This window comes from Poecilia formosa, unplaced genomic scaffold, assembly GCF_000485575.1.
Source record: "Poecilia formosa unplaced genomic scaffold, Poecilia_formosa-5.1.2 Scaffold172, whole genome shotgun sequence".
Classification (NCBI taxonomy): Eukaryota; Metazoa; Chordata; class Actinopteri; order Cyprinodontiformes; family Poeciliidae; genus Poecilia; species Poecilia formosa.
The window spans coordinates 249647-273331 of record NW_006800111.1 but is presented as its reverse complement, the minus strand read 5'-3'; the positions used below and the strand labels follow the sequence as shown (position 1 = coordinate 273331).

At 39.1% G+C, this 23685-nt stretch overlaps 1 protein-coding gene across 9 annotated transcripts in view; it reads right to left on the bottom strand.

Moving 5' to 3' along the window:
• The window catches only part of LOC103146972 (microtubule-associated protein 4-like), an 82631-nt gene that overhangs the window by 39409 nt on the left and 19537 nt on the right, over window positions 1-23685 (bottom strand). For 7 of the 9 annotated variants that reach the window (XM_016678020.1, XM_016678021.1, XM_016678022.1 and 4 more), the window contains exons 3-6: window positions 16354-16440; window positions 14817-14894; window positions 13169-13408; window positions 5678-6913 (exon numbers count right to left, since the gene is read on the bottom strand). In XM_016678020.1, coding sequence (XP_016533506.1) covers window positions 5678-6913; window positions 13169-13408; window positions 14817-14894; window positions 16354-16440 — 1641 coding nt within the window. The remainder of the gene's footprint in view (window positions 1-5677; window positions 6914-13168; window positions 13409-14816; window positions 14895-16353; window positions 16441-23685) is intronic. The other 2 variants (XM_016678019.1, XM_016678024.1) reach the window with 1 other exon arrangement.

Sequence of the window (23685 nt, the reverse complement as noted above, 5' to 3'; positions counted from 1 at the left end):
TCTCCTCTCCTCTCCTCTCCTCTCCTCTCCTCTCCTCTCCAACCCTCACTTGCAGAGTCTCGTTGTTTCCACGGCAACCGCCTCCCACGTCTCCCTGACAACGCCCTCCTAGTCCACCAACAACCCAACAAACTACCCCCTCCCCTCCCCCACCCGACATCAAAACCCAATTCGTCGATGCAGTGATTATTACAGTACTGCAGCGACACAGGGAGTCTGAGCAGGAGAGGGGAAGACGTGAGGTGGATGGAGGAGACATAAAGGGCAAAGACGCGGGAGGGGGATGGAGAGATGGGAAGGAGACGATACTGCGGGCGAAAAAGGAAGAGCAAGAAAAGACGGCTTGGTCCACACAGGAGATAAGGAAGACAGGACGGGAATCAAGGAACAGAAGCCTGACATGAAAGAAACAGCAGATTAAACTTAGTTGGAAAATCGTAATTGCGTCAGCATTTGGGGGGAAGGTTGGAGGTGCAGACGGAAAAAGAAACAGGTGGAAAAAAGGGAGGCAACAAGATAGAGGGAGAAAAGGAGGACAGGAAGCAAAAAATAATCCACCCCTAAAATCTCACTGCGGCACAGTTCCAGCTGTAGAGGAATTAATCTGGTCTCTATACGGCACCCCACATGCAACAATTTGATACAGAAAACACAGTTCAAAATAACAAAGACTGATCGCTTGTAGCAAAATTTACAATGTCAAAGTGATAAAACCCAACTTGAATGTTGACTGATTTCTGCTGTGCATAAAGAGCAACGACAAATCTTTTTCATAATACATTATGGTATTTTTAAAATTCATTACGTGCAGGAATATGACTAAAACACCCAACAACTCATCGGTTACTTGACTGGATATATCATTTTACTTTAAATAACCTGCTTAGATTTTGTTTTATTATAGTAAGTGAAAGCAATTCCCCAAATAGTTGCTCTTCTGCAGCAACCCCTGGAATCAGAAGACCTAAAGATATCTAGATACTTCTTCTACATCTATAAAAAGCCGTGATGGATGCAATGATGAACTATTTGCAATTCAGTCTCTAACACTAAAATATGGAGTGACATACAAACTGGTTCTGTTACAGGAATATATGTTATTCAAATAATGGTCAAACTCAAAGTAACTGATCTGTATCCCGACTGATGCTTGATATCAGAGTACCTGTCTAAACTCTTCTCCTAGTAACTGCTGTTGGTGTCCTGTCTCTAATTTTACAGTTTTATAATACAAGATAGAATTTGTTTTCTGTAAATTCTGTCATCATATGGCTAATTGGAGCTATCAACAAGTCATATAAAAACCCAGTAAACAGGCTAGCATTAGCTTAGCACCTTGAATAATTTGCCTGCCTAAAATATCAGTACTGTAAGCAAGACATGAGAATATGAATAGAAATAGAAGAAGCAGACATATCCTTCATTGTCCCACTCTGGAAATTCAAGTGTACCAGTAGCAAGTTAAAGACAAGGAGAAATCATGCATATTCACACAAAGACAAAATATATAAAAATACAAAGAAATTCAAAAAATAAGAAAAACACCATAGTATACTCGGCTGAATAGAAAAGTGCAAGTGAGTAGAGTAATTTAAAGCAAGAAGTGTACAAATGTGTTTTTGTGTAAAACCCAACGGACTATTTATAGGTGAAAAAAACTGCAAACAAGTATGTGCAAGTAGCAGCAGGAATGTTATTAGAAATAAGAAAAACTGCTAATAACAGCAGGTATGCAGACTTTAATGATTTTGTTGGGAGCAATGATGGTTATGAAGAATGTTGTAACAGGTCTTTCTTGAAAATGCAAGTTTATTTTCTAGAGATCTATCCTGTATAAATGAAAGTAAAAGATATAAAACTAGCAGCTGCTGGGAGGAAGGACACCTAGGATGCAGCAGTCTGTCATGGAAGGTGCTCAGTTCAGCAAAAAATATTATAGTTGATTAAAATATGGTCTTAATTAGAAATTGCCTGAGTCCAATTTTTTCCACATTATTTAGGACATTCTGCTGAGAGAATACTTTTCTGATGATGGCATTTCTGCTGAAGTACCGTTCTTGACATTTTCCCAGACAATCAATACAAAATTGTTTATTAAATCTAACACAATGACTTTAGAAAATCAGCACCTCATCACACATTAGAAAGGGATTTCTTTTTTTTTTTCTTTTTTAATTCACTGTAACCTTTGAAATCACAAGCACAATCTGGAGTGAAACCAAAGTCCCAAAGTTGTTTTTCTGAACAAAAACCTCAGTTTTCTGATGTAGCATTTGTATCTGTCAGCTATTCAAGAGCAAAACATCTGGAATATTTCTTGTGGGTCAATTTGTTGAGAATCTCAAGCCATTTATCTTCATCAGCGAACAGCCACAGATGCAGTTCCACTGGCCAACACCAGATGGAGCCAACGAGCAGGACTCAGCGCTAACAACAACAACCTCCCTCTGTGCTTTACAGCTTACACTCACCGCACCATAAGGATATGTTTGCAACTTTACAAAGCCAACCACAACGCACATTGGTCCCCTGTGGAGTTCCATCTTATGGATTTCACTTAATCTCAATCTCTCTGACTGGCTTGAAAGGACAAAACAATGTTGCCCTTCCTCACACACACGCAAGGACAACATACAGCCGAATAGAGACTACTCAGCAGAGAGGACCATTGTGTCTTCTCCTGCAAAGCAGCACGCACTCTTTTGCATGAGAAAAATACTTGGGAGTCCCTTTTTCATCTCAGGAGTAAAACGCTTGTACTCATCAATTATGTAGTTGAGAGAAAAGGAAGGGATAAAGGTGTATAAATAGAGTCAACTGATGGAGAGGGAGCATAAAAATAGAATATTCAAACAAATTTTTTCACTGATTTTCAGATGAGATGGTCAGTAAGTAAAACACAGATCACCCTAGTTACATCTTGATTCCTAGTTTGATTGTTTTTAGCCATTTCAGCCGATGTTTAGGTAGGATTGTGCCTCAAAACTTTTGGGTGAGAAAGAAAAGTTGATGTCTTCAGTTAAAACACATTTAAATCACATGCAAGACTGCAAACCTCAACTGTTAAAACTGAACTGATATCCTCCTCCATTTTCCAGATAAACAGCATTTCAGTCCTCCAACAATAACACCAGATGATGTCTCATATTGTTTTAAAAAGGGAATCTAACTTCACCACACATGACATTACACACACTAAATCATTATCTGTGTAATTAATATTAATGTCAATGAGTATAATAAACAGTGGAATCACATCCATTACAAGGAGTTCTGTGTTTGAAATATTCAGCAACGTAAAACTAATCATGCATGAGAAAGTAGTCATATCATGTTGTTCAAATGCTTTCAATATATTTCCATACTCAAATTTGCAGACAAAGTCTCGTCTTACCTGTAGATGGAAAGCAAGCAGTTGGCGGCGTCACAAAGAAAAAACAAAAACAAAAAAAAAAACAGAAGGGAGTGGGGAGGGCAGACAGAAAGGAAAAATAAAAATTTTTAGTCCTCCCAGAATGAACCTGACTGTATCAAACAAAACACTGACATGTTTAAGAATAAACTGGTGTTAGGCTTCTACCACAACATATGTCAGCTGTAGGAATACGTAATAAAGTCTTGAAGTTGAAGTTTTACTATAAGTTAAAGCCACAGTATGTAATTTTAATAAAACAAAATGTTTTTAACATATTTGTTAACTGTTAAACTGCTTTCAGTATAGCATGAAATAAATCAAGCTCCTCCACCTTTTCCCGGTGCTCCTATTGCCATCTGCAGAAATACAACCCTCCTGGTGAAAAACAACCAATCTGAGCCAAGAGGATGGTCTTAATGCTGTCAAACAAGCTGGTGTACATGATGCTCTATGTGCTAATGGCAGAGAAACAACTTGCCATTACAGGAAAACTGCCTGTCCACCATCATCAATGGGCATGCTAACTAGCCTGAGCTTTCATGGCTGGCTCTGTTAAGGGGATAGAGATGTAGTGAAGCTAGAGAGCAAGGGGGAGGGTGTGAGCAGCGCATAAACGAGGGTGATTGACCCCTCTCCTGACTCTGATTGCTTGTTTCTGACCGATCGGTGTATTTCTGCAGAAGATAGTAGGAGGAGGCAGAGGAGCTGTTTTTTTCCCCCTCAGATTATTAACCTCATATTCTACCACACAAAACACAGTATAAACTTTTTTTTTTAATAAAAATGACATACTGCAGCTTTAAGAGACTTGTAATTATTTAACCTTAAATACGCCCGATAACATGCCAGTGAAGAAGATGAGAATCAAGATTAAATGTGCATTTAACTAGATGAACTGTGGTTAGGTTTGACTTTTTTACAAAAGTAAGAAAACTGCAATCAGTAATCATTTTTTGCTGTGCAATACTAGGTTTCAGTTTGAATGCTCAGGTGCAAACTACATAACTACACAACGGAAGCACAAGAATATAATCATCTTAGGGTTGTTCTTTTGCTTGTGGATGGCAGATTTGTGAGAGCTGCACCATTCTATCGCAGCAACGAGAGCAGAAAACCTTGAGTGAAATTGTTTGATGATTAACATTTTGTAATATATAAACTGAATACAAATAAAGAAAATGTTTAACACTTTAACATAAAAGCTGAGCTGGTAAAAAAAACAAAAAAAAACACAACGTACTAGTCTTCTACATACAGCTGAATATTACTGTGCCCCTCTTTCTTCATCATCAGTTGTAAAATAACATAAAAAAGAGAGATGTCTGTAGTAAAACTGTCTAAAAACGAGTAAAACACTGTGCAAGTTGTACTTTCCCAAATTATACTATGTTTATGTTAATAAGTAAAGTTATATGGAGCTATGCAAAGTTATTCATACCCATTTTATTGGGATTTGACAGACCATTAAAAAGCACCACGCAGCTTGGATGAGAGAGAAAAATGCGTGCATTTAATTCTTTCTTTAGAAAAAAATGTTGAGAACCATGTGGAAAGGTTCATGGAGTATGAATACTTTTGCAAGGCAATAAATGCATATTAATGCTCTATCACAGCACCAATTTGTCACTAAGCAGTAAGTTAAGATCTAAGTGTTCAGAACACTAAAAAAAACGGCAACAGCAAATTGACTTTGCCATGCATGAACTTAGGTTAGGTATTTGCGTCTACGGACAAAAAGGAAAATGGCAGAGGGGTTAGACAGGCAGATGATATTCAGATGAAACAGTGGACACATGAACAAGCAGAGCAGCTATCTGAAGCAGCAGGTCAGGTTATACACTTGTTATGATCATGTTAACTTATACACAGAAGCAGGCTGAGGAACATCAAATAAGACAGTTTGCGCCCTTATGGGTTGGTTATTGAGGGCCCGACTACTAAAAGTATCGTTACATACACATTTGTCCCATACGCATGCCAGCAGTATGGAGAAGTCGTGTCAGGACTCCAATATCTGTCCGATTTTTACTTTCTAAATAATAAGAATATATTGAAAACTAATACAATTTGTCGGGCCCTGGCTATTACACATCCAAAGAGGAAAGGATCAACCACCAAACAGGCCTGGTGCTCAATCCACAAACAGAGCCATGCATACGAAAAGACAAACAGTACTGCTTTCGACTATCCTAGCATAATCATAAACACTTCTGTTAAAATCAGTCCCAAAGGTCATTCTTATCTTTCCTGTAGTTCACCAACCTTCCAGAAGGGGGAGCTGTGTCGACGAGGACTCCTGGTGCTCTGAGTGTGCAAGGAAGGAGGGAGGGGCTGCTTGGGTGATGGAGGAAGAAAGATTGGGTGAACTAAGTGGCATGCCTACACCTTTTTGGGGAGTGTCTGATGATGAGGAGAGAGAGGCTTCGTTTTTAAAGGGAGCGGAGGAGGAACAAAGCGGGCTGGCAGAGGTGGTGGTGGTGGTCATGGAAGGAGTACCCGGTAGCGCCGCTGTCGCTGTGCTAACAGCAGAAGCAGCAGTGGAGGACAGGAGTGTGCCTGAGGGGATAAAAGGCTCAGCATTGACATTGAGGGTTGATGCAACCGTTGCGGGAGCTGGGGGTGGTAGGTTGGTGGAAGGAGTCAAAGCAGGGTCTGCAGTACTTTTTGAAGGGTTAAAAGCAGAGGGAGATTGTGAAGCAGGCATGGTGGTTTCCATAGGAATGGACCTAGTTAGAGACACAGTGGCAACGGAGGGGGTGTTGGTGATGGGGGTAGTGGTCTGAGAGTCAGGGGCAGAGCCTGGAGGAGTCTGGAGGACTGAATCGAGGAAAGAGAAGGTCTGGGAGACTGGGCTCAGATTGTCCCCTGTCAGTAGAGCTAAACTTTCACTAACATCCCCACTTTTAGTGGCAGTATTAGTGGTAAAACTACTGTTAGCCTCAGGTTTACTGGTTGAAACTTTGTCTTCGTTTGGCTTTGGCCCATCTTTATTAGACAGAGGGTAATCTACTACACACATGGGTTCATAGGCACGTGAAGATGCATCTTTCACAAGGCTAACATGGGAGCAGTTAGTGAAACTTGTAGGTATTTGTTCAGGGGCTGTGTCAAGGGGAAACCTCGGGGCAACGGTGGCCGGTGTTGGGGAGACCGGTTGGTGGGGTGCACCCCACTCCTCCGGAAGTCTTGCCCGACTCTTGGTCTTCCTGCCTTTTACCCTACCCCCTCCTCCACTCTCTCTGATTTCCCGCTCCCAGTTCTCCTCCTCATCTCTGTCGTCCTCTTCTTCCTGCATCTTGTGCTTGTCTGATCGGCCAGCGTTATTCTCCCGCTCATCCAAGAAGTCGTAGACCTCGTCGCTGCCCTTCCTCTTCTTCTTCCGCCGCCGCTGCTTGCCAGTCTCTCCCCCTGGCCCAACTCTCTCTGGGCTGGGGGGCTCAGAGTTGGAGGATGTGGGACTGCTGTCGTCCATTGAGCCACTGGGAGAGAGGACGGGAGCTGCCGAGGGGGGAGGGTTTTATAAGAGGAGGAACCAATCATATACTGTGTCAGAGAAATATAGGCTAAACAGCCATCAGATTGTGGCTACCTTAAATGAACTGATTTTTAATTACCCTAAGGCTAATATGTTAACTCACTTAACTGTTCAAGTTAAAGTATCCTGGGTGATTTGACTGCAAGCAGACAGCTTCAAACACATCAGTTTGTATTTGTCAATTTGTTTTCTTACAGAACTTGAACATTAGTTTGAGAACCAATGTAATACCTACGAATACTAGATCCCACACAGGCAACGGGTAGCAAAAAGTCCCACGTTACAAAGTTGCCAGAGATTTTTTATGACAAAATCCCACTTTTCCAAACACTCATTTCCAGTTTCTAATATTTTGATAAATTTTTTTATTTAATTTTTTACTATGACATGTCAAAAATTTCTACAGTGGTCAGGCTTTAAATGTGGGACAAACAAAAAATGTTGAAGAGATGGATGGATGGATGGATGGATGGATGGATGGATGGATGGATGGATGGATGGATGGATGGATGATAGACGGATGGATGGATGGATGGATGATAGACGGATGGATGGATGGATGGATGGATGGATGACAGACGGATGGATGGATGGATGGATGATAGATGGATGGATGGATGGATGGATGGATGGATGGATGGATGGAAATACCTTTTACATAAATAGATGAGGAATGAAATCTGGAAATACACATATTTTCCCAAACTTTTATGCTACAAATCTGGAAGCTGCTTGGATATTGACATGAATCACATCTGTCAGTGAAATGCAAATTTATAGTAAATTTCATTTCATTTTTCATCTTTGAGCAGATACCTAAAACACCCATAGCACTAAGTACAACCTACTGAGAGCATAACTTTAGTACTTCGAATTTGATGCAGTGGACATCCACATCTTGCACCAACGCAAAACCAACGTTTCCCACCTAACTTCCAAAGGTATTGAATTATGTTATCAATATTCTAAATGTTAGATTATGATCAGTCTTAGCTGTACTGCTTCTTTCTTCCAGCAAAAAAGAATCAAACAAGGTAAGAATGTGAACAGCATAGGCAATAAGTAAAGATTAGCCTAGTCCAGGATACGTTTACTCTACAAAAGTCTGTGGCCAAGATCACCGTCAAACACAATTAGAGCTGTCCACTTGAGATCAATTCACCACAGATGCATGCTAAGACAAACGGGGTTAATGCTGCATTAATGTTAAAATAAGATTGGCTTTATGGCTCTACTTTTTGTGCATGGATGTAGTTAAGTGGGCATTTATACGAAAGACGTGTTTATTTCCTGTGAGGTTTGGATCTAAAGCTAAACAAAAGTGAAGTGAGTGAAGCTCACTTTAACAAGTTTTAGGAAAACTAATCAATGTGACTCCGCTCAGGGTACTTATATCTACAATTAAAGTGCCTGGATAAGACCAACCAGCAGCCTACAATCTAAAAAAAAAAAAGTTTTGCAAACTCCGACAAACTGCCTCTATCTGTGTCTGAGAATGTTGTAGTTGTAGATGTTATATATGAAACTAATTTCTGTAATTTTTTTTTTAACAAATCATCAGTGCTTTCACTAACTAACGAAATCGAAATCCATCTACAAAGCTCTAAGTAAATGATGCTCTCTATAGTCTGACTGCTTTTTGGAAAAATGATTTATGATGATGTTGTAGGTGATGTTGTAGGTGATGTTGTCTCATTTAAACACATCCAATTTACTTTTGATTTCAACAGCTATTTTTTCTTTCCTCCTAGGAAATATTTATTAAATGCATAGGTGATCAGTATGCAGTTAAAAGGGAACTCAGTAGCTCCTGAATCAACAGCTTGTAAAGCCACTTTTAACAGCAGTAGTTGTTTTCTACATGACCTGTACAGTCTCTCAAGTCATTACAGAGCAAGTCTAGCAGACCTTTCTGCTAGACTTGCTGTTTCTGGTTAACCACAACTTGTGGTTAACCAGAAACATTTTCTGGTCCTGTTTCTCTGTAACTGGCCCATATCATTAACCCTTCACCACCTGGCTGGACAGTTGCTATGACTTCTCTGGTTGTTGTTTTTTTTCTGATTATGGGACTGTGCATCATAACCAAGCATCTCTACTTTTGTAGAAGCCTAGGTGTGAATTTGTTGATCATCATCAATACATGGGAAACTTAAATACCTTCTTAAATGTCTTTAGCTTGTAAATAATCTTTCTCAAAGGACTTAAAATCACTTAGAAATGGCCTAATCATTTTTCACAGACTGACAGGCAGCAACAACTTCCTGTCTAAAATCACTGTTGATGTTGTTCCTCGTTTTCCTCTGTGAATATTAGACCAACACAAGCTCAAATACCTGTACAGGGCAGCAATCAATTTTCTTTTAAACCATAACTTTGAGATGTTTAATAATAATTAAACATAATAAACACGTAATAAAGAAATCGTGTTGTATCGAGTGACCTTTCACATCTGAATAATGAAATTTGGCTAAACTCTGGATGTGACTCATCCTTTTCTTTCAGACAACATTGTTGCAATCCGAGGGACCGAGCGGCTCCTGTGAATCAAGCAGGCACAGATAACGGAACAAAGCAGGCACACTGGGAGCAACGGGACCGTGAACGAGCAAAACAAGACAAATAAATCAAGCTCATAGCAAACAGGATGCAGCATGCATGATCAAATCAAATGCATGCATGTCTGAAGAATAACAACAGCCAATGTACACACGGACACACTGAAATAACGTCTCAAACAAAAGGAAGGGTAGAAAGAACCACAAAATGAGGACATGTACAGGCTTTGACAAAGAAAAGTATACGTAACTATTTGTCTGTTTTATCTTTTGAATCAGTGCCTTGCAAAAATATTCATATTAGCTTTTTTTCTGTGTGCGCGTTTCTTCACGATACAGCCGGAAACTTCAATGTGTTTTACTGGGATTTCATTCGACAGTCCAACATAAACTAATTGTGAAGGAAACAGAAAAGGAAACATGGATTAAGAGACAGAAGAGATAGCTCTGGCTGTCTGCATAGGGTCATTGTCCTGATGAAAGGTCAGCCTCTAGGAAGTAGTCTTTTGTATGTAAGCCACAAAGTTACATTTTTAGTCCCATCTGACATCAGAACATCTTTTTAGAAATATTTGCTCCTTGCATATAACTTCTCATTACTGTGAAGTGTTAGCATGGACCTCTTGGCTGCTTCTCTGATTACTCCTCTCTCATTGGTCAGCTTAGGTGGACAGCCATGTTTTGGCAGGTGTAAAGCTACATTTTTGGATGATGGATTAAATAGTTTTTTTTATTAATAAGATTATTGTTTTGTAATCAAATCCTTTTTCTAAATTTCTCTACATCTCTATGATTGAAGTGTCTGTTGTGTTTTTTGGACTTCATGATGCTGTTTACTCATGAATGTTATCCAATAAGCCTCTTAGATCTGCCTCCCTTTCCTACATTGCAAATTAAATGAAGTTGCTATTTTCTCCCTGTGACGTGAAGCTCCAATCTGCTATAAACAGACAGCTGGGATATCGTCATCTATAGTTAATGTGATGTAGTTTTTAATGGGTGCTCCTCCTAGTTTGAACTCTGGCGAATTGCCAGAAATTACATTACTGTTTGAGCACTTATTGCTTCAGAAAAACAAAAGATAAGCTCAAAATTTGTGCAAAAGAGGGTGAATGCAGAGCAGCGCCGCAGGAACACAGTAGGAAAATCTGCCAGTAGCTGAAATACCACAAAGAGCAGAGCATGATGAGACGACCAGCTGCATGTTGGGTACGTTTATTTTCAGAGTCCTGCAAAAGTTAAGACCCTCACATTCAATTTTTACTCAAAAACAGCCATATTAGATTAAAAGGCAAAAGTCTGCAGTATGAGATGGATAGCTTATCAGTTATTAATTACAAGCAAAAAGATTTATGATGAAGTTCTCTTATAGTATTTCCAGAGCTGCAAAGAAAAAAAAAGCCTCATCCTCACCTTGTTTTTAACAGAATACGATCATAACTTCCAAAAAGATCTACAATGTAATAACCTACATTAAATTTTCAGGTAAAAAAATTTTTTATTTAGTATTCCTAATTTCAAGATGTACTGTCTTTGACAGAATTTGACAAATTTATTTGCATCTTTATTAATGATGAAAAAAACAGAAAACAGCACAATTATTGGGGTCCCTCTATGCCCTTATTTTTACTTTTCCCCCCCACACACAATTAAAAATCTTTAACTGGAACCATTTGCTTTGACCAGACAAAAACTTTTCAGCAACAGTCGAATAGGGCGGTACCAACAATTGTGCTACAAGTAATTTTGATTAAAAAAAATAAATAAATAAATAAAAACACACTATTTATTTATTTATTTATTTATTTATTTATTCTGTACATGTGAGGGAAGTCTTAAATTAAAGGCTGAGTTTTTTTTTTTTCAGTAATATAACAGTACATCGACAAAACAAAACTTTATTTTAACGCTTTTCATGTCTTTGCTAGGAGCGTCGACAGATTTGACTCCACAGAATGACTGCAGGTATTCTGCATGAGGGCAGAGTCAGCCCAGCTCAGAGTTTTAAAATAGCAGCATGTTGTTATATCACTTCAATCTCTCCCTGAAAAATTAATGGGGGATAGGAAGGTATTTTTAGACTCAAACAAACAGAGCTGCCCGTCTCATTTATTAAAAGATCATTAAAGCAGCCACCTCCAGCAATGCCGCTGCAGTGACAAAACCGCTGGGCAAACACCTGCTGGTTCCCTTTTGGTTTTTTGGGAGAAACATTTTAACATTTCTTTTATGCATCTATGAGTCTCACTAATCCATCGACTATAAGGGATCCAAAAATCATGGATGCTAAGCTACAAAAAAAAAAGCTGCTCATTTGAATGTGAAACGCGCATTCAGGCGAGTCTGACTGGAATTCAAAATCAGGCCTAGATGACGAAATCAGTATTGGCGGCATTGCAAGGCTGTCTCTCTCCTCCCCCGTTCTAAAAATTGCAGCTTTCATGATGTACGCTCCCCTGGGTATATGTTTTTGTTGCTTGGCAACAACAAAATTAGCGGACGCGCCGCTGCTAGTTCCATCAACAAGCAACTAATTATGTTACACATTAAAAATTTATTATTAAAGGCCCCTTCCAGCCCTATTAGGAAGATTTGCTTTCTCTTCGCTGTGCAGCAAATTAAAAAAAAAAAAGACGTAAAAAACTTGCTTACTGTCACTGGACAAGTAGACAGGATGTAAAGCCGTGAGCCAGACAGAGATTAGAGAAACAGAGCAGAGGGAGCTCCGGTGACGACAAAAACAAGAAGAAAAGGCTGCCCTCTGCTGCTGAAAGCCTGCCCAGTGTCATCAAGCCGATACTTTTCTGTCCCTTCCCTGCAACGCAGACCCAGGCCGCTCCACGTTTAAATTTACAGAGCGTGAGAAATGAGCGTTGATCTTAAGTTCTTTAACAACCTATGTGTGAGTCATTTTCCAGCCTGTAAAAAGGTAAAACAAATTAACACATAATGCCCTGCCAAAGTGTTCATACCTTCTGAACTTCTTCTCATGTCGACACAACCACAAACTTCAATGTATTTATTTGGGATTCTATGTGACAGACCAGCACAAAGTAGAGCAGAGTTGTAAGGCGGACTGAAAAATTATGGTTTAAAGGTTTTTACGAAAAAGAATCTGCAAAATGTGGCATGCGTCAGCAAATTTTAAAGGTCACCTTTAAACAGAGATCACTTGAGTGTAATTTGGTCTCAGAATAAGACCAGCTGTTCTGTGGAGGTGATAGAGGTTTGTTAGAAAATATAAGAAAGCAAAAATATATTAAAAAAAATAGGGTTAGAGTTGTGAAGACGTTTAAAGCAGAGTTAGAATAAAAAAATAATCTCCCAATGTTTGGGCTTTTCTCTTTAATCCATCACTTCAAAATGGAAAGTGCATGGAACAAAAACAAGCCTAACAAGACTTGGCCGCAAACCCGAACCGAAAAAGCCAACAGACCTTATGTTAAATAAAATTAAAAAAAACGAATGGACCAAGCTTGTTGAGACAAAAGAATCACACAAACTCAAAATAAAAACATTCAGGTTTGTGGTTGTAAAATGACTAAATAGTAAAGTGGTGTGAATATGTTTGTAAGGCCCTGCATTTCATGCCTCCATCCTCTTTCTAAATGCCTCCAATTCCTTATTCCCCATTCAGTCGCGCATGCAGCATTCTGATACCTGCATACGGATCCTTTGAGTGGATCCCTGGGCCACCGGACGAAAACGGGTCGCTGGTTTTGAAAGCGTTGCTGCCGCTGATGTTAGTGGCAGTTTTGTTCTCCACCCCAAACAGGCCGGAGCTCTTCTGGGTGTCCATAGCCGGACTAATCCCAGTGTGGCCCAGACTGGAGGTCATAGTGGTCTGGAATGGTGGCAGGCCGGACCCCATGGTCCCACCCATCCCAGACTGAGAGAATCCTGATGGAGGAAACAGAAATAGACCATCAGTCAGCAAGCAAACAAAGACAGTCTTGGTGAACGCATACACACTTTCAGTCCAAACAATTTTGAAGACAAAAGTATGAAGTATGAAGACAAAAAGAAGCAAATACAGTCCACGATTCAGTAGCTTGTAGAACCAGCCTCAGTAGTGACAAATTGCTGCAGAACCCATTTAAAACAAAATGACAGGCTGTGAAACTCTTACAGAAGACAAAAATAAGTGGGTGCTGAAGGGAATCAGCTCAACAAACTGCTGAATTATATCAAATTCTGTACTTTGTCTCGTTTATAGAAACACTGTGTGAATGTAATATGGTGCCATTTTCATTGTCACAATTTTTTTTGAAAAAGAAAAATTGTAAATCTTTGTATTTACATTAGACCAGCTCTGCTAGGGATACCGTACATTTCCTGCAATGAAAATGTGAAGTAGCCTCAACTGCAGATGTTTGACATTGTAGTCACAATGTTTGTTAAAGTGGACATCTATTTTAAAACTACAATGAAGATAGATGTCAAAAGGGGATGACTGATTTTGTTTAAGCATCCGTTTGAGGCTTCATGAGGGAAAACGAAAGCTATGAAAGCAGAAAGAAAAGAGAAGGTAAGGACGAATGTGTGTGGAGCAGCAGCTTTCTAGGACAAAGATAAAGCCTGTAATGCAGTGACCCACATACATATGGGCAGGTCAGAGACTGAAGCAACACACAGATGTGAAGTGTAAACAGTGATGAACAATTGCAAAGCAGCGGCTTGCAACTTGTGCCCTTTACCCTCTATGTTGTTCCTGTGGCAAAATATCTTTCAAACCTTAAAAAACCTCTAAAATTATTGTCTAGATAAGTTCAAACCCTAAAACCTCGAATGAAATCGGTTCGCAACGTGTGCAAAAAAATTATCACACGCAGCGCGTAGCAAAGGCATTCATATTCCTTAAACCTTTCCACATATTGGAATGTTACAAACACAAAATCTGTGTTTTAAAGTGATATAGAAATGCAAAATTAGCATGTCTTGACTTTAATGCAAAAAAATCTATGCGAGATGCTTTCCATTCAATCTAACAGAGTAAAATATTTATGTCAGACTGATCTTGCATACCTTCAAAAAACACGCAACTGTAATTACTGCAAAATTAGATTCTACATTGTATTGTCTCTGGAAAGCTGAATGCAAATGGTTTCCCACAGTTTCCTGACTTTTACTTGGGGAAAAAAAAGAAAAAGAACAACTCTGTTGATCTGGGCACAAAGTGAGGTTTGCGTTTCTAACATGACAAAACGTCCAACAGTTCAAGGGGTCCGAATACTTTTGCAAGGAAATGTAAAATTAGAGCGGAGGTGGAGCCGTTGTTTTAAGCAGGAGTTAAAAAAGTGAAGTGGACCTAGAAATGAATCAGGCACGCTGCTGTCCTTTGTCTTGTTCAGGCTCCATTGCCCTGTCATCCCACCCATCACTGGACCTGAGGGAGACAGAGACGAGCAAAATGGGAAAAAGAACAATAGGGACAGAGAGCCACAGAGAAAAGCAACAGAAAGACAGAATCATCACCAACAGTTTGAAGTGAAACAGATTAACGGCACATGATGGCACATACCAAGAAATGGACAGAGCGAATGTCACTTCAAATGAAGACATGGTTGTATTCCTATACATGAGCACTACACATGCTTCATTCTTTCCAGTTTCCAACCTTCTTCTCCCTCACCCTTCCAGTATATATATAAAGAAAATAGAAACAACACTGTGCTCTGCTTTGCATTTACAATCCTCAGTCCTGGAAGAATCCACCTGGGAAATATTTGGACCAGCCTGGAAATGGATTTATATTTACAGCGAAACTATTTCAGCAGGCAATACGTTCTTGTTGAACTGCACTTGAAGTGTTGTTAGCCGTGCTTTTAAAAAGCTACGCTCAGCCTGTTGGAAGTTTCAACGTGACAAATGGGATTATGCAGGTATGGGTAATAATTTTCATGAAGAGTAACTGTATGGGAATACAAAGTTGTGCCCTGCAAAAGGATTCCTGTTGGACCGCTTCATATTTTCTCATTTAACAAACACAAACTTCGATACAGCTTATTTGAATGTGAAGTGTTATACAATAACAAAGTGGCACATTATTATAAAGTGCAAAAGAAACTGATTTACTCGTGAGATGCTCTTTTGTTGTACAGTCTTTCACTTCAGTTACAGCTGCAAATAAGAAGTACTTGAAATACTTCTTATTTGCAAGTATTGTAAGTATAATTTTCAGTAATAATGTCTCAGTACAATATTTTCCTGAATGGGTCTCTGCAGCTCCGCAGCTGTTTGAACGTTCAAGTCTTTTAGATTTGCAGCTACCTTATGTTTTTGGATGATGGTACTATGTGAGATGTCTAACTAATAACTAATATTGACCATTCTCGTATAATTTTTACTACCATTTCAACACCTTAAAGGAAATGTCCACACCTCTGCCTTCACCACTGCTCCTCTGCTTCTGCTAAACTTCCCACAATCTTGCGCTGCATCACTATCGGTGTCACATGACCAACAAATACCACATGACCAATCGATTCCCCTCCACCTCCAGAAACAAACGGCCACAAGATGGAAATAAATACCTATTGGTAATATCGGTTTTATTTATCGTGACTAATATCGGCTAATGCAGATGTTAGTGCCAATATGTTGTGCATCTCTAACTCCACATCTTTGTGGTAGGAGAGGATTCAGACTTTTCAAGACTTAATTTCTGCTAAAAAAAAAAAAAAAAAGAAAAAAGAAAAGCAAACTGTTGATGAATATTCCTCAAACACAAAGCTGCAGTCAAAAGTGTAAAACAGGTTAATTATATTTCGTCATTAATATTAATCTCCTCAGCTGTGTTTCGGTGAATGGTCAGCACAGAGAGCGTCAACTTTCTAAACCCTCACCGGACAGGTAGTCAGAGCCGAAGGCGGGTTGTCCTGGGGGGTCCTGGCGTCCAACGGAGGACATCATAGAAGACATCAATCCAGAACCTGAAGAAAATCAATTAAAGATGAATGCCAAACTTTTGACTTTGCAGACTTGCATGCAGCAACAACAAACATTATTTCAGTTTTTCGAACCTGACGTTTTTCTACAAGCACTGCCTAACGTGGAATAAATGAACAGTGGATATTTTACGGGATCATTTAACACACATAAGATACAAGAGCACTTCTAAGAAATGAACTGATTAGTTTGGAGTTACTTATCCTTCACCAAGATCTCATATTTATTCACAGTGAGGTGGCCTGAACGCTGCAGGTAGATATTTATGCGCCGCCCTGTCAGCTGTTTGCTGCTTCACTAAAACCACCTTCTCCACACCAAGCGCGTGCGCATGGTACGTCGCTTGACATTGAGGTGAGCAGACACAACACGTTGCTGAAGGGGACATCGCCATGGTTACGCACAAGAGGAAAACAGCATCATCGGTTCCCTTGGTAACACGTGCCGTCAGCTGATGTGACTTAGAGAATTGATACACACACACACACACACACACACACACACACGCACACACACGCACACACACACACACACACACGCAGAGGCACAGACCAAAAATACACACATTTTAAACTCTGCTGTGGATGATATGATTTAATAGCAAGGGGAGAATTTGCTGCACCGACTCCATTAGCTCGTATAGAGCAGCTCGATAAAAACGCTGTTAACTAAACAACGCGAGTTGAAACTCACCCGGGTCCATTATATAGAGAACAATGAACTTCGCATTAAGCACTTTCAAAATTAATTTGATTAAAATCTAAAAGCCAGGAAGAATAATATTAATTACCAGATACTGCCATGTGTACAACTGACATTTATTAGTACAAATCCCAAAAACGAAAGGTTCTGGTCGACCACTGCCACTAAAAAAATACAGAGAACGCCAACATAAATAAATAATCAGATTTAAAATATCAGTACACATAAAGTTGTCAATACACAAAACTAGAATTCTATGATCATCAAACTAAGCCTAAAATGCATAGAAATAACTACTTTTCATGCTTTTTTTTAATATTCACACACATTATGATTGATAACAGATCTGACAAAGTAGATGAGCTTGGAAGTCTAACGGAGCTCATTTCCAGAGGTAAATTAAGGAGCCAGTGCAATATTCTTCATTTTCTCCAAGTTGCTTTAATGCTGCCCTTGTTTCATAAATCAAAGAAAATCCTTTTAAGGTTTTAAAGGTATTAGACTGGAGGAATCACATGGAAAAAGTGAAATAAATAAGTAAAAGACACTGGAATTAAGCATTCCTTTACATCCATCCAGAGACAACAGATACGTCGTCTACACACCTAAATTTTCATCATATCAAAATAAAAAAGGAAACATTTGCAGAAGTACGTTCTGTTAATTTCACGACATGAATATTTGATGTCAAATGTAGAGTGCTGGCTGTGTGAAATCTGCATAACTCAAACATCTCAGGCCTCTGAGAATGTGAAACTGTATGATTTGTCTACGATTCCCATAAATATTAAATGCTTGCACAAAAGCTGCTCAATTAAGATATTTAAGAAAGTGTTTCAGAACTAAAAGGACATGCAAACACTTTCACTAGGTTTCTTTATGTGTAATATAAACAGCGCAGGGCAAACTGCCATTATATTTGTATAAGGATAGGTTTGATGAAGCACAGTTGTGTCGTAAGTTGAAAAATATAGATTTCTTATGGACAGTAGAGGATTTTTCCAAGTAAACTGAGACATATGTATTTGTCCATGGTGCTGAAATGTAATTTAAGGTAAGTGAACATTACAGCATTTCTTCAGAGGCACATACAGCATGACTGGTTTTGTGTACCATAAGGCTGTAAAGCTGTTTTCTATCATTAGAAACAAGGACACATATTTTTAGAACCGGGCACCACATCAGTGTAATTGTAAATACATCCTGAATAATTCAGCATGAAGCAGGCACCAGTGAAGGTGCAAAGGATCAAAACACACACGCACACACACGCGCGCACGCACACACACACACGCACGCATGCACGCACGCACACTCGCGCACGCACGCACACAGGGAACATCAAAACTGCAAAGTCACTGTAGACAGAAAACAACACAATCGTTTCCTTCCATTACTATTTGAAAGCAACATTCTTTTTCTCCGTTTTATGTCCATTTTCTCTGGAAATGATCAAGACTAAAGCAATTTCCTGCTGTTTTTCTTCTTATATGTGATGTAAGATAACTTGAAATTGGAGTCCTTGGGTTATAATTATTTGCATTGCATTTTAAAACCATTAAATTAGCATTAAACTTTTTTTTTTATTTTTTACAAATGTTTCTATTTCTTTTCAGTCTTAGCAGTGCCAGGAGAGCAACACTGAGCAGTAATAACAATAATAATCTCAGTTTTCTTTATATAAAAAAATTAGGAGAAATTAAATCAAGGTATTTACACATTCATCCATGAAATGTGTTGCTCCATTTATTGATATACTGTTATCATGATAACCTTCAGTTCCAAAACACTTTGGTTGAGCTTAGATATGAATCTGCAGGTATGAGATTGCCGTGCTACGACAACCTTAAGTAAAAAAGAAAGAAAAAACATAGGATTACAGAGAAGTATAAAACACTTTGTGTAATCTTATGGAAACACGATTATAACAAAACATGACCAAATCTTATGTTTCTTTTTATGAAGCTGTAACATTTTTAAATGATGCTACATGCTACCAAATAAGGAACAATTACATTTAGGAAAAAAAGGATGATACCACAATTAGAAAAAACAAAAACAAATTGGATGCTTATTTCTACGACTTTGTGTCTGAGGAGTTTATTTTTGGAAATCTGCCAGAAGGATTCTTCTGTCCTCTCTCCCTCCATGTCGGATATTTAGACACAGTGTTCGAGTGCAGACACCGTCTCAACCCAGACAGTCATCCAAGGACACCAGCCAGCTGCAGATTTTAGTCAAACACCTTCTTGTTTAAAAAAAAAAAAAAAAGTACATCTGACTGGGTAGGCACTAGCACCCCACAACCCTGCAGGGATTAAGGTAGAGAAAACAGGTGGATGAATGGATTTTATGTTCTTTCCACACGACTTATCAGGAGACTCTTTCAAATCTTCTTCAAGCAGAAAGAAAATAAACAGAAACACAAACATCTGTGTCCGGTTTAAAATAAAATAACTTGCTGGGCTTCCCACGGTGCTCAGAGGGAAATGAATCAGCGAAGTTCAGCACTACGTGTTGTACCATTAACTCTTCCGCTTGCATAAATTAAGCTCTGCCTGATAAGTTGCACGTGAGTTGAGTGAAACAAAAAACTGCAAGCTAGAAGCCTCAAGGACAGAAGGTCATTTAGAATCCTTAAGTTTCTACATTTTGGTAATAATAATTACTACATACTTCTTGCAGGTCTTGTTACAAAATTCTACAATGAGAAGTTGACCAAAGTCTGTCGTTTGCTACATGCTATAATGTAGCATTAGCATAAGACTGTGTGAATGACTAACTGTAGTCGTTTGCTGCTATGCAGGTACAAGCCATTATTATATTACTCAGGAGTTCTTGAATTAACCCAATTACTACTTTGTAGTTGAGCTGCTTTTGAATTAGTGATTGAGCTTCACTAATTCGTTGACAAGAGTCGATTAATAGAGATTTAATCTCAGGCTCCACCTTCATCGTTTTTACATAGCACCGATTTGGTAAAAATGTTATTTGGTAAAATAACATTTTTTTCAAGACTTCAGAGCACAGTATTCAAATGTTGTTCAAGTTGCTCCCTTTGAATCGATGAATTGTATTTTGCGAGGGATATGAACCAAGAGAACGGCTGACACTGCATTCATATACAAGTCATGATTCTCCAACAAGGTCATGGTGATATTTTGGCTATTATTACATTTCCTGTTTGCTTTTTAACTAGGAAACAATAACTGTAAATATAATAAACAGATTAAGGTTTAGTCCAATTTTATACCAATATGTTTGCAACAGAGATTATCCTCATATTTGCTTTTGTGTTTAGTTTAACATATTGTACAGCAGAAAGGAGAGCTGTGCATGTATGCTAGCAATATAACATACCATGAAACCATTATGATGGTTGGACTGGTCCTAATACAAAATAAGTTTGGAAATGTTGACATTTCAGCTTGAAAATCTAGAGTAGAACCTATTAAATTGCTCTTGTGCCATCACACTGTCTCTGCCCCCAGTTTATTGCAGATCACAAACACACACATCGTCTGCGAGATCCATCTCTGTGGGGTCGGAGTGCAAGGATACAGACAGCAGCCAGGCTGGTAGGAAGCAGACAGTAATGAGAAGGACTGGGGTTAAAGAGGAGGAGCAGGGAAATCTTCAACTGTAAATCTAAAACTGGGTTCAGTTTTATACGTCTGGACACTGCGGGCAGACATATAAACAGCAAACAACTTATTAAAGGAGTTGTTTGCTGTGAGGAAACAGACTCGGCCTAAGACTGTACTACGCAAGCAACAGCCTGCAAACAAACAAACAAACAAAAACATCTGGTTTTGAATTTTTTGGGACCTTTTAGTCTGGGACCCGGTTAGCAATACTGTATATCTGAAAATCATTGTGTCTTTGCAGCAGCAGGATGTTGTGAAGAGCTGCAGAAATTACATGCTATTAAACTGATTGAAGGTTGAGATATGAAAGCTTCTGTGCCTTGAAGAATCAGCTACTTGAATTCATGCCATTACAAATTGATGATTTTTATTAATTGAGGGAGAACAACAAAGATGCAAAGTTAGCATGACGTACACTGTAAAAACTCAAAGTAGCTGATGTCCTATCTCTGGTTTTGCAAAGCTGTGTTTAGCTTGAGAGAAAATATATCACTTGGGGAAATAATTTGATTGTCACAAAGTGGGAGAAGGACAAACAAAGTTGTCACGCCGTTTCTTGTCCCACAAACTGAAGTCAGAAGTATCAGTAGGAAATGTAGCGAGAGAGAAACATGGGTAAATCCACTGGACTGGACTGCAAAGCTTCAGACAAAAACAAAACGCTCTTCTGAAGAAAAGACCCCTTCAAGACAGACTGAAGATTTTGAAAGAAAACCTGAAGCAGTCAGCAGCAGAACTGGGTCTGAGTTGTAGCTTTTTCCTCCCAGTATCATAACAATCCAAAGGACATTGATGACGACTTTCCCTCAGAAGACCAAAGTGAAAGCTACTGACTAACCTGCACAAAGTCCTGACTTCAACTCCACTGAAAATCTGGGGCCTGAACTGAAGACAAAGCTCTGAGCCAGAAGGCCACCAAATCTAAAATTGCTGAACTATTTGTTAAAGGAGACTGAGGTGTCAGAAGCTCGTTAAAAGCTACAGCAAATACCTGCAGGGTGAAAGGATATAAAAATGACTAACAGGATCAGAAAGGCTAGTAACTTTCACTCAGACAGTTTTTGTGGAATGACCTTGTTTCTGAGAGTAAAGGAAATAATAATGTAATAATCCAAAGGAAAAACCTTGAAGGTTTTCATTATTCGATGCTCAGCTATTAATACAGATGAGTTCAGAGTCAAGACCAGTAATAAAAAAATGTGCTCAGTCCCTCCGTTCTGCTCCAGACAGTAAGTCTGAGACTCTTCATTTATATGGGCCTAAATGGGTTGTAAGCTAAATGTTAGGTTGCTAATGTTTGATGGGACACATGGAGGGAGATCATCTTCAACATGAAGAGAAATGGGAGGACATCACAGTAGAAACAGGGAGCTAGATCTGAAGACAAGTGGATCTTGAGATGAATTATTGCTTGTCTGGGTGTAGACAGTTTCTTGACAGCCACTAACTCTATAACAGCCCATTCCAGATGCTCTGTAATCGCTGTGGAGTCCCATGGCCTTTGAATTAATGAAGCCAATCCAGTTACTGTGACTGCCAGACTGAGGAAATACTAAGACCTCAGAGAGCACCGCTTCCCCTCTGAGCTATCAAGCACAGACGTCTTTGTGATTGCATGGCACTACAATTTTCAACTTAACACAGTAACAGCTGCAGAGTGTAGCAGGGACTAAGTAGTTAACTTCGAGACAGGGCCAAGTAAAATACAGTCGACCGAGATTGATAAAGCTTGCAGTAATACACGGCTTCCCCCGCCATTATTTTTAGTTTAGCTGTTTTTGTTTTTCTTTTTACTTTTTGTGGTTTAAGATTCAGAGCGGCAACATATCTAGACATGTCCAGATGTTTCTGGCACTATTGTCTTTTTATACAGTCCATATCTGAATATTTAAATCGTATTTAAATTAGAAAATCAAAACTTGTGCCTGTTTCCTATCATATATATGGTTCTCTCAATCACAGATAATGTAGGTCATACCCCGAGACACAATGCAGAGACCAAAAGCCATTTGGGCTAACTGACAAAAAGTCACTTCTTGTCCCACTGGTTTAAATGTCACGTCTGTCAGCAATCCTGTCTGCTACAGAGGTGCTAAAAAAAAAAAAAACTTCACTTACATCATCTTTACTTCTCTATATCTGCTGAACTCAGCAAACGCACACTCTAATTACAGCGACAGCCGAGGTGTGTGTTTATGTGCGTGACCTCACCCGAACTGCTGCTGGTACTGATGCTGCACACGGTGCTGCAGTCACATGCTGCTGCTGCAGTGTGTCATAAAACATGCACACCAGAGCTCGACCTGTCAACACGGTGAGGTCCTCCCGTACCTGTGCTACACGTATGTACTGTAAAAGCAACACGGACACACATGCATATACAGCAGCAGTGTGTCATCATCCCTCAGTGAAAGCGAGTCTGTCCCAGCATGACAGAAACAAACTCAGACAGCTGAAACTTTACCAGCAGGATGCTACTGCAAAAAAAACAACAACAAAAAAAACAGGATCGCTGCATCTGAATTTTCTTCTAGCTCAGACATCTGATTCTAATGTCAAGGTCAAAAATTTAACTTTTAAAGATATTCGAGCAGAAAAAAAGGACTAAAATGAACACAGCATCCAACATAAGAAAACAAATCTAATTTAACATTTAAATAACGATACGGCTAAAGTAGGCTTCAATAGTTTTTATGCAGGGAAATGGTTTTAAACATTTTCTCTTTATTTCTTGCAACAACACTCACAAATGGAGACATATCGGTTGGCTCCTTCTGGTAAAGATGTGTAAAATAAATTAATCACCCATCTTTTATTGCAGAAGCATAACCAGTCTGAACAGTTGCTGCTATACTACTTTTATTATGTTGTTGTTTTTTT